General features: G+C 42.9%; 1 protein-coding gene across 5 annotated transcripts in view; it reads right to left on the bottom strand.

Moving 5' to 3' along the window:
• Vg (transcription factor vestigial) overlaps positions 1–12,133 on the bottom strand; it is a 46,099-nt gene that overhangs the window by 12,466 nt on the left and 21,500 nt on the right. For 3 of the 5 annotated variants that reach the window (XM_071770170.1, XM_071770171.1, XM_071770173.1), the window contains one exon: positions 1,946–2,393. In XM_071770170.1, the coding sequence (XP_071626271.1) occupies positions 1,946–2,393 (448 nt within the window). The remainder of the gene's footprint in view (positions 1–1,945; positions 2,394–12,133) is intronic. The other 2 variants (XM_071770172.1, XM_071770174.1) reach the window with 1 other exon arrangement.

The raw sequence follows: 12,133 nt of genomic DNA, 5'->3' as shown, positions 1-12,133 counted from the left end.
TTCCCGTCTAGTATCTGCCTCGGTCCCGGTTCGCCGACTGTCCTTTATTTATTAACGCAATTAAAGAAACAGAGTGTCGACCGTCTGCAGCCGGCTTTATTCTTTGCCGATGCCGCGACCGAGGAGAGAAAGGGTATCGCTCTATGTGGAGGAGAACAGGGGGGAGAGAGGAACGAGTAGAAAGGGTTGTCGAAGCCTGGTTCGCCAATAAGTACCCGCGTGTTCCTCAGAACTTCAGAAAACGCCGACATTTTAATCGACGACTTGCGAATCTCGATACTGCTTTCGCAATCGCGTCCACCCTTCGTCCTTAAATAGCAAAATGGACAGCGAAATATTTTCAAGATAACAGGACATATATAATTGAGATAGTATTAGTTTCTTATTATCAATCTGTTAACTATAATCTAATAATTATATATATATATATATATATATATATATATATATAATTACACTATTTAATAAAATTTAATTTCTTTCTATAAAAATAATACATTTATAATTAAAAATTATTTTGAACCAAATAAGATGTTTCTTATAGATTTTTGAGTGCTGGAAACGATGTTGCGAGCCAAATTTCACCAGTATGTCAAGTTTCCGAGATAATTAAGGTTTAATGCGTTAAAAATGGTTTTTTCACGATATAAAATTTTTTTCTAAGAAAAGTTAAGGCATTCTTAAAATGATTAGAAGTCATGCATTTTTTTTCTTATCTTATTTTTTAACCACATTACATTTGTATATATCGAATTTATTTAATTACAAGATAAGTATAGTTAGGTATGTAAGTATACTTCTTTCATTTTGCACACAATTCCAAAAATAACTCTATCTTTCTACGCAACAAAACAATTTCTGTTTGCTTGAAAGCGGAACCCGGCGTATTTTTCCACGCCAATTACTCGAATTCCTTTTTAATTCCGAAAGTAACCCTTTTCTCTTTCTACCCTCTCCTTCTCCATTGAGCCATCCCTTTCTCCTCTTTCCCTCTTTGTTTTCGCAGCGTGCGCGTTTAGGCTCAAAGTCGTTCGGTCCTTGTACGTACGTTACCCGGCATTCCGCGGCTAAAACTGTCTCCCGCGATGTCGCCTCTCCACTCCTCGCCCTCCTTTCCCTCACAATGTCTTTCCTCAGCGCTCCTCCACCATCCCTCTTTTCCCGGAGCAGCGAAGCTCTTAATTTACCATTCGTACGAGCACGGTCGCGGGAAGTTAGCGCACAAGCAGAAGGAGGAGGGCACGACGAGAGTGAGCAAAGAGGGCGGGAGGGAAGGTGGTGAGGCGTAACAATTAGGTCGTGTTGTCTTGAATTCTAAGCAGGCTACTGAACTGATCCTCGGCGTACCGTAGCCGGGATAAATGCGGCCTTAAACGACACCGATATAGACGAGCTTGCCGATCGCTTGCCAAACCCGCTCGCGTGCTGACAATCTTCCCTCCTATCCCTTCGTCCCTGCGGCTCTTCTCTCTTTGCGGCCGGGACGCGTTCCCTCCGCTCTTTTCTCCCCACTGGCCCTGCCCTGCGCCCTGCCCTGCCCGCGTTTTAAGTTGGCGCGAGTGCACGAGCGAGCTACAATTGTCACGAGGCTTGTTAGCCTTGTCGCCGCCTAATGGCGTACTTTATTACCCGCCTCGGAAACGTTTCGACGTCGAAACCTTTCGACTTCATTGAGATCGGAAAGAGGGTGGACTCTCAAAAATTCGAACACCACGATCGAAACGATGAATAAAACGAATTTCAATCCAATTGGAGTTCACAAGATTACCATATTCATAATTTTTTAAAACAATTACATGTACTTTTTAAATTAATTGTTTTTTTCCTAAATATATACATATATATATATATATATATATATATATATATATATATATATATATATAGAGAGAGAGAGAGAGAGAGAGAGAAAGAGAGAGAGATAATTTTATTTATCAAGTCTTACCCTTTAACTTGTCGTGTGCGAGGGCTCTTTGAAAGTGTTCCTCCACTTCCGACGCCGCGTCGCCTCGATAATGCGTGAACACGACGCAATTCGCGTTAACATACTGCGCTCTGCTCTCACCGTCGTCGGAGTCCTCGGTGGTGCCGGCACCCACGCCTGCGAGCCGGTGTATTAATACGCAGGTGTTCACGTGACGAGACACACGTTGCTGCAAACCGAGACAATTAATCATCTCACCGTCTGTCGATCTGTCGTCGTCCAACGTTCGCGAGGGTTGCGAGGTGGTGGTTGCGAGGGGTGGTCGCGGTTGCGGCGTTGGCCTTGGGGACGCAGGACTCGGCGCGGACCCTACGGAACCCGCGCTGCTCGGCTGACCTTGAGGGACGCTTCCGCCGGCGCCGCAAAGCTCGATACCGGCTGCTTCCAGGGATCTTTGGTGAACATTCAGCTGCAATGGGAAGCAATTAGTCTCGCATGCAAGATCGTCGATTCTGAGAATCTTAACTTTGTAAAGAATCTTACTTCGAAAGTCGTGATCTATGATTTTTATGAGTCTAAGATTTCTCGATTATACATATACTTATTATACGAAAATTATTATATATCTAATAAAGATTTTGCTGACTTTAGGCGACGTGATTTTTAACAAATTACTTTAACTATTTTTATTTTAAAAAACAAGAGAACTTCAGATCGCGATGACTTTTAGTTATGACATTTTTTAATTTCTACAAGCTTACTTTTTAAATTTCAATCTTCTTATGGAGATCGATTGTTATAAAATTCTGTCTCTATATTTTTATAATCTTGAGTTTACACTATAAAATAGTAGCGACAGCTGTCTCTTTGAATGCAGCAGTGAAATGCAGCGGTTAAATAAAAGTGACAGGTTAAGGTGGATGAACCCAGTGGATGAACCCTCTGCGAGAGATTTTTCGTTAGGAAGAATCATAATTGCTTCTATGCGAACGTCACACGCGATCGCGCTGTTTATCGGTTAACAAGTTAACGATGCCGGTTAACCGGTTATTCGCTCAGCACTTGGTCAATCGTTAATAATTACCAGTTAACTGGTTTAATTGGTCGGTTGATGTACAGTTTGCATGGAGCATGATAAATTAACCATACAAACGATAATTAAAAAGCAAAAACGGAGAAAAGCGCTAGTAAAATAGAAAATCCCCACAAATTCTGAATCTTAAATTCCAAGAAATTAAATACTGCAGTAGAATAATCTTTTTTAATCATTTCAAACGCTTCTTTAATTCTAACTTTCGATTTCTCTTATAAACGCTTTTGGGATTTTGAATGTTTATGCCCACGAAAATATCGATCAAATTCCAACAAGTATATAGTTATACGATAAGTATTTTACATACGTAACGTACAATCGCTGTTCTAGATTTTCGTCGTACCTATATCGATTTCTCGACCATTTTCTATTCTTTGGCCCGTCCAGCATCCAATTGTCGTCGATCGACGAAATTCTCGAGCGGCAAATCGTGCGAGCCAAGGAGCGTGGCCGACGATCGCATTGCTCGCATGGCGCAGTGATCGTGTTGATGGGAGGACAAGAGAAATACGAGCGCGTAAATACCGGCGCGTTTTAACGGCGATAGCCGGGATTTTCCGCGTGACATCAGGGCCATGCGTTTTCTCGCGCGCTATAAAGAGAATGTCGACGACGGGAACGGTGGCGAACGGCCCATTGATTTCCACGTTGTCCGCGCGCCAGAATTCGACACCGTAGTGGCCCATTAATTCAACCCTTTCGGTCTCTTCGCGCTCTTCCGCAACGAACATCATCCGTGATATAGTTATTAGATAATGGCGTTAAAAAATTGTCCGATTTTTCAGACAACTTTCCTTAACAAAAATTTGATGAGAATTTTAATTGTAAAGATATTTATAAATATTTATGTATACTATTGGAAGAGCGAATTAAGTTCAAATGGTTAAATAGATCATCGAAACCTTGTCTATTACTTATAATTATTTAATCATTGGATAACTAAATAAAAATAAATTTATATACTTGTTTCGAGCTACCCAACAGTGATTTTATATTAAAATACGTTTCCTAGTTAGTTCCTTGATTCTGCGGGAGCAAAAATGCGTGTCGATGTCCAACAAATCACTGCGAATCGTGCTTCTCCTGCCTACCGGTCGGTGGAGAACGACCGAACGACGAGCCGAGCGTTTCGTTCGCTACCCCGCCTAACCAATTACGTGCATGCATCAGCGGTGCACGGAAATAAGCTGACGGTGATGTATGCGCCGGTCGGCGGAAGGGTGCGCGGGTACGAGAGCGGTGCTGGAGACGATGAAGAGGAGAAAAAAGACGAACGACTACGCCCGCGAGAGAGATGCTATCGTTATCTACGCCAATAAACTCGGGCCCCCGGCCCTGCCGGCCGTTTCATGGTGAAATGCAGTACATCACCGCCATGATGCACAAAGTGATGACGAGCGATGACCCGGGGGTAGGCGTCCGCGTCGTCGAATGAAGGTATATCCGCTTGTCATCGTGGCCTTTGCGACTGCTGATTGGTAGGCGGTTCGCGATGAAAGCTAGAGGAGAGCTTTAAGCTCTCGGCGCAACACATCTACATGCACAACCGTCTTGTGGCGATTTGCTTTGCGCGATTACGTCAGAAGTACCAGCTTGAGAACTATGCGCTTGTGTAATTATTGAAATAGCACACGCAAATAGCATCGCTCCGTTTGGATTGACAATGTGGATCGACTAAAAATCTATTAATTGAGATCTATCAATTAATGCAAAAATAGAATCAATTCCTAGGGTCAGTTTCTATATTTTCATATTCAGAACTTCGCTTGGTTTTGGGGAATATGGGAGGAAAAAGCAGAAGAAAAAATTGCCAAGAATATAAGAATATCAACGAGAAGAATACGTATAGAAAAATCGGCGGATTATTATCTCGTGATAAATTTATCGGAGTCTCTCTCTAACAACTTTTTATTTAACGTCGATGCCCGTTCGATTGCGCCGCGCGAAATTCGCCGCTCGCGAGGTCGAGAGCGCGTAGGAGATTAAATCAAGGAGCAGCGGGTCTTCCATAGATTACCACGGTGGAACATCCAGCGCCGGTTGGCCGCACGACAATGTGGTAATTAATTGAAGCAAGACCGTCCCCGACAGCCTCTCTTCCTCTTTTGCTTTTTCTCTCCTCGCTCTCTAGCCAAGAGAGCTGCTCCGCGGCCTTTCAAAGCATTCCAAAGCGCGAGTCCGCCCGTTCCTCTCCACGGCCACCGCTCGCTGCTTCTTCTTCTTCTTGCCCCCCCTCTCGCCCGTCCACCCTCCCCGACCGTCCGTCTCGCCCTTCCTGCCGGTGTCGAGTCATTTCACGAAAGACCCGAGGCCGCATCTTTATTTCTTTCCCTTTTGTCTTATAGATCTCTACAAGGACTACGATATATCGTATGGATCCTAGCTACCACAGATCGTAACTTCTGAGAGATCCTAGGCTTATTAGTTTCGAGAGTCTCTATATTTGAGGTTCGTTGAACTGAGTTTCGTAATGCGGTAGCAAAAGAGAGTCCCTAAGCTTATTAAGTAAAGAAAATTAATTAACAATTGTACTAAAATATGACACATAACAGTTTCTTCCCTCGGAAATCCATCAGATTGAAAGAAAGAAGAAAAGAAGAAGACAATATAAAATATTATAAAAGTATCCCAATTTAAATTAAGGAAAACTTTTTGTGTCTTGCTAAAATTTTTAGTTTTATAGAATCCTAAATTCTAACAGTTGTTTAAACCATTCTTTCTCGAGATTCTTCCAAATTTGATTCCTTTATATTTTAATTCTCTTAATTATCGGTTTGATAGTTTATAAGCTTGACAGGCGTTTGATTCCCACGGAATCTCTTCGCGTTCAGTTCTCAAGTCCGACGTCACATTGGCGCAAGCTGACACTATTTATCGCCTCGTGTACGAACAGCCAGCAGCCCGCCGAAGCCGGTAACGAGCGGGGTAATCTTTTAGTCAAACCTGGACCGCGCGTACGCGTTTGCATTTATATCGCGAGCCGGCGATATTATTCACGGTGTATCTTCGCGCGTTTACGGCGGAGCGCATTAAACGGATACCGACGCGCGATTCCTCCTTGCGGCGGAATACCCTTATCAGCGGGTGGTGCACCGTTTACTCATTTGTGGACGTCTGGTAGCACTTAGCTGTTATTATGAAGCAGAGTCCAGCGGGAGATAAAGCGGGTGGTACACGCTAAAGCAGACGATTAGCTGGAATTGCGAGGCAGGAATAGCATACTGACGAACGAGGAAAGGAAGGAAAGAAGAAGAAGAAAGGAAGATTCCCCCGTGGGATCTGGGAAATCAAAACCAAAGATATTGGAAATCTGAAACGACTGGCGTTCAATGAACATGACTCTAATTGTAAGTCGCCCAGCATCCAAGAAGCGTTCAAGAAACCTAAGAGTATAAAAAATGTAAAAGTCGAAAAATATAAAAAGGTCGTAAAAGCTTTTTAATATCCGAAGAAATTTATATATCGTGTGCAGAATATGCTGTACATCCCCAAGATAGTTACAAGTAGAATCATAAAGGAAAAATTGCTGGTAACGATAACGTAATAAACTTCTTCTCGTTACTTTCGCACAGCGTATCAATGCGTCTGTAGGATCCACCGCGGTGACGATCGATCAAATCAGGAATCTCAGGCATCTAGCGACATGGCGTTTATCGCGAGATGCATTTGCAACCGTGGAGACACGGAGGACACCTCGGTGACACCGAAAAGAAGGTCGCCCAAAGTATCGCAGCGAGGAGGCGTTACACGCGTTTCTGCGTTATCTCCGTGAATGATCGGCCGGCATTTTTCGCATTCGCGTAAAGTGCTAATTGAGACGAGCGATGGCTGAACCTCGAAGGGATCCCCCTCCCCCTCTCCCCGGTTGACGCGTGTGCATCTTCACCGACGCAACATTAGCTGATAATGACTGTCCGTGAGAGTCGGTATAAATTGTTCAATTAATTAGTACGAGGCGTAAGTATGATTGAAATGAAGCGTTAGGCCCCGCTTGGAATCCGGCTCTATTTATCGGCTTTACGATTATATGCCATCGAGTGAAATTCACATAGTGTGGGGTTTATTCGGAGGGTGTCGGAATTCCCGTACGATATTTTTCACGTGAATCCGAGACTCTGTCTCTTATCACAATGTTTTCTGCGATTCGATATAAGCTCTTTCCCATCAAATATACAGTTTAATTAGAATGGATAGTAAACATTTAAAAAATTAAAAAGACAAATGAAATCTATAGAATCTGAGATAAGTATTTAATCTAGACTAGAGAAACGAGATTTCTTGCTAGAAACTCAAATTTTAATTAAATGTCTAAAAAAATGTATTTTTTTTAAGGGATTTAACGGAAATTGCACAGTAGGATCGACATATAGTGATGTCTGGCACGATCTCATTGTAATTTGTCGGCAAGATCGCGGCGTCGTCCACCTGGAAAGATCGCTAATGAACTAAGCTTAAAAGCGAAGGCAGCCCGTTCGCTCGGCGGCGTGGCTTATCGATAGACGCGATCCCCGCAGTCGGACTCCTCTCATCGTCGCGAAGATAGGAGAATCGCCTCGATGAATGGCCGTGTCTGGCAAACAAATTGCAAGATACGCCACGGCCGCATGGCAGCTTGTTACCGGCTCCCTACTCCGCACCCCTCATTTCGTCCTTCATCCCCTTTCGCCTGGAATAATCTCTTTCAAACCTTTTGGATACCCTTTTTTCCGATCAATCGGCAATATAAAATATAAGAAATTAAAATTCTAAATCGCGTATGTATATACGAAAGAATAGAAATCTAAAAATTCAAAAGAATTTAACAATATAAAAGAATTAAAATGTAACATCGTAGAGATCATAGTAAACATTGAAAAAATTCAATACAAAAATTTAAGATCTTAGAAATGGACATTCGATTTTTGGCTTCGAGTTTGCAAACAATTTAGAGAGATGCTGGGTGGTTTTAGCGAAACGACGCTGAAGAGCACAGCAAGAGTTTCGCGGCAACAGCGGGTCGCAGCTGGACGTAAATATCGCGTTTTTATTGGACAACGTGCTCGACCGCGAACTTTCAATAAGCTGGCGAGGTACATAATAATAAGCTGGTAATGGTCCTGTTCGGCGAGAGTATAACCCAAGGACGCTGCGGTAGGTAGCCGTCGTTACTGAACACCGTATCGGATCAGGTCTGATAAGAGAGCGCTAAAAGCGCCTCGCGTTGCCGCCGCATCTCGGAGCCTTCTCACCGTTTCTGGTATCTTCTTTTTTCTTAACGGAGGTCGACCTTCGACTCGGTGTTACTCACGTTTTTATCTATCCCGGAATCGCGACGCAGCAGCTAAGAGCAGTTCTTAAACGAGAGCTTTTAAAGCGAGGTCGTACGAAACGGAAACAAATCCATTAATCTTCATTGTCCTAAAAAGTTTAGATAACGCTTAACTTCAATTCAATTACAACGAAGGATAATAAATCTTGACTCAACATGTGCCACGAAAGATGAGCGCGACGTGACTTCTTTCTCCGCATTGTTCGACAAACGATGTGTATTTTTTAAATTACTTAATCGACGATAGCTTTTGACCACTGGCGTTTTTGGAAGAGATGCAAGTAATTTTCGCTCAGACGCGTGGCCACGGTGTGGCAAGGTTCTGAAAAAATTACGCCGAGGAATTACGACTATCCGCGGATAATAAACTTGCGGGATACTAAGATGTAACCGTTCAGATTTCACGAATAATTCTCGTCGATCGTGTCGGCACTCGCGTTTTTCTGATTCATTATAGCGGCGAGCGAGCCGGCACCGGAGATCTCGAGGAACGCGATCCACGGCTGCGCGGCTCGATTAATATTGAACGCTCGACGGCGACGACGACGGCGCGAGGCTACTACCAATCGACCGATCCTATAACTTTTCTCGCATAACTCGGAAACTTCTTCACTGCAATGCTGCGGATCAATCATTTTTTTCCGTGCATCCCATTGCCCCCGATGCAAAGATATTGGGAACGCTCGTTCGACTCCGTCTTGATGTATCGAGGTCTCTTATTGCCGCGAAATGTAGAGAATTCTCTAATAGCTAGACTATACGTGTCTTTACAAATCTCGTCATTGTCGGAGCAGCGTTTTTCTCAAAGAGAAACATTTCAGAAGAATCTAATAGCATATAATGTGCACATTGAAATCTCTGGGAAACTGATCTTTTTTTTTCATTGTAATTCTACTTTCAATGATTTCTTTCAATGATACTACTTTCCCTGATATCGAAGGTAAACTATGGTTACCAAGAGTACCAGGACAAAGTTTATCATTAGTACTTTTAGATGTCCATGTCTCAATGCGGAATGCGTGTCGCTGAAAGCGGGCGCGTGCGCGCGGAATAGCGGACACGGGGCGTAGAAATGCGCGTGTCGCAAAGAATGGCGATCCTAGACTAAAAACAGAACAGCGCCAAGGAATGTAACGCATTGCGGCACACCTTGCCGCCGGCAGCTGACGGCGAAGTGCCCCGGCACGGCTCCTCGCACGGCGATGGACTTACGACTCGATCGTCATGTGACGCGCGCGTGAGATATGGCAAAGTCGCGCCGATAATTGTCGCATATCCCGACAATTCCGACGACTACCTTGTCGGCCGTTGTAACGTGTTACTTTCCACAAAATTCCTCACGGCGGACTTGCAGCGACGAGTTGAAGCGTTGAAGGATTCAAGTCATTAGATTCATCACTTAAGTTCGACCGACTAGCTTCGTAGACTGTCATGTTTATTTCCATGTTAAATTTGCAAAGTATATTGAAAAAATGCGTTTTTGCTTAAATATAATTAATTTTATAATTAAATAAATATTTAAAAATTTTGTTAATTTTACATACGTGTAATTTACCTACTAAAGTTTACCGTTACGTTCTGCACATATAGTAGGTACGCCAATGTGTGACAATGTAAAGGCAACTAGAGAGCTTGAGAAACCTGCGCCAAGTAATGGCGTCCAGTTGCCAATCATAAATAACAGCAGGTCGCGTGGCTTCCGCGATTCTACGAAGCGTCGCCGCCGATTTCGCTGCATAAAGGCGTGCGAGGAGCGGTGATTAATTTTCGCGGACACAAATCACGCTCACCAAGATCACGCACACACCGATCAGTCGAACGATCGATCGACTGATTACTGGTGAGGTAGAACGAAGGTAGCTGGCCATTGGTGCCGACAACCCGAAGCTGATGTTTGCGCAAATATAAGTGACGTATTTGATATTTTTAACTTTTAGTTTAATTTGTCATCGTTACGTTTTAATACTCAAAATGTTTAACAAAATTATTGTTGCAGTAGAAATTATATTTTGAGCTTTAATAATAAGTTATAATAAATTATTTATATAATTGTTACATACAAATGAAATATTATTATTATATATTTTCTATATTTATATGGCTTATAATTTCATTAAAGAAATACATCGTTTATTGCTAAATGTGCTGATATTAAATATCCATAGATGTTACAAACCGTGTCCATTTCGACGTCAAAAATTTTATCTAAAAAATTCCGTTATTCATCTCGCAAAAATTTTTATTCGTCGACGCCTATGCTTCAGAAGGGAAAGAAAAAAGGCAAAAGGCGTCTCAATGGCGACACGAGCCCGCTCCGTGGAAACTGGCTCTCGAGGAAAACCTCATTCAATTCAATTCTAATGCCGCTGCCACCGCGACAGAGCCGAGCACTCGATCTCGAGATCGCGGTCGGGAAGCTATTGCCCGGCATTTACGACCGTTCCGAATGATGAGAGTATTCTCACTACATGAAGATTGACGACGAATTGTGACTTTCCCAAAGAAATTAGATTCTGAGAAACCGGGAAACGTTTATAGATAAAATCCGCAGAACACGTACGAGGTATGTATAATATAATTTAAATGTAAAATCCAATTCAAGGAATCTTGAATTTTGGAAGAAATAATTCCCGGAGAAATAGTTTCTAATAAAACATTTATGAAGTTTGGTGCATCATTCCGGATAGCTCTCATCAAATTTGTCATTTTCAAAGTGAACCCCATCGAGTGTGTTCGTGTGTTGGCGGCGCGTCTCTCTCATGTCGTTTCTATTGAAATTAACGTACATTCATTACACCCACCGCGCCGCCGGCCAACAACATTGAGGCTCGTCGACGTATTAGCGGATTTTGCGGAATGCTTATGATTTTACGAGCCTCTTTAATATGCGTTTAGCTTCCGCCGGTAGCTCGGGCTCGCGATGCCTCCGGCTCCTTCTCTCTCATCTCGACTATCTTCACCGACCGCTGCCGCCTCCTCGGCATGCCTACGTACGACATTTTCTGCTTAACCTTTGAACTCTCGCAACCGTCTCGAGCCCGAAGCGGCAAGTGCATTCCAGCCAGAAGCGGCGATGGTTGAAAAATTCGATCCACGGGCCCGGAAACATCTATATCGATCCGGGACGGAAAAGAGAGACGCAATCGTAGCAGCAGCCATTGGAGGCGTAGATGCGGAAAGAGATATTAGAGAAGAATATATCTGAGATTTGTTTTTGAAATTTTTAGATTCGTAAATTCTCGAATCGTCTTAGATTATTATAATTATATAAAATTATATCACATGCAAGTTTTTAATTTTTTAAATATATTCATAATCTGATTCGTTTCTCTGAAATGACTTGTTTTCTTAAAATTCAAAGTATAGATAGTGTTTAAAGCTGAAAGCACATTAATTTCTCGTTTATAGTAATATGTAGGCGATCATGGTCCACCAAAAGGAATTGTGGACGAAATGCCGAGACTTTTCGCGGATCATTTTTCACTCTCATAATCGCTCGTCTCATCTCGGCACTCGTGACATTGCACTAGCTGACAGTGACGAATCGACAGTCCCCGAGTCAATCCTTGAGTCATCGGGCAGTGCCAGTGTCTCTCTGCCCGGCGCGTCTCGTGACTAATGAAAATGTCCCGCCGGATCGGAAATGAAATAAGAGAACCATTCGCGAATTATCTTTCGCGCGATTGCACATCGATTAACGATTAGCGATGCATCCAGATAAATTTACTGGATAACAACCGGTTTACAAAAAAAAAAAAAATTTGAATATAATGAATATTATGCTCGATTCTCAAACAGAAGAAATTCT

The sequence above is a fragment of the Temnothorax longispinosus genome, chromosome 2 (assembly GCF_030848805.1).
Source record: "Temnothorax longispinosus isolate EJ_2023e chromosome 2, Tlon_JGU_v1, whole genome shotgun sequence".
Classification (NCBI taxonomy): domain Eukaryota; kingdom Metazoa; phylum Arthropoda; class Insecta; order Hymenoptera; family Formicidae; genus Temnothorax; species Temnothorax longispinosus.
This window is presented reverse-complemented; position numbering and strand designations above follow the sequence as displayed.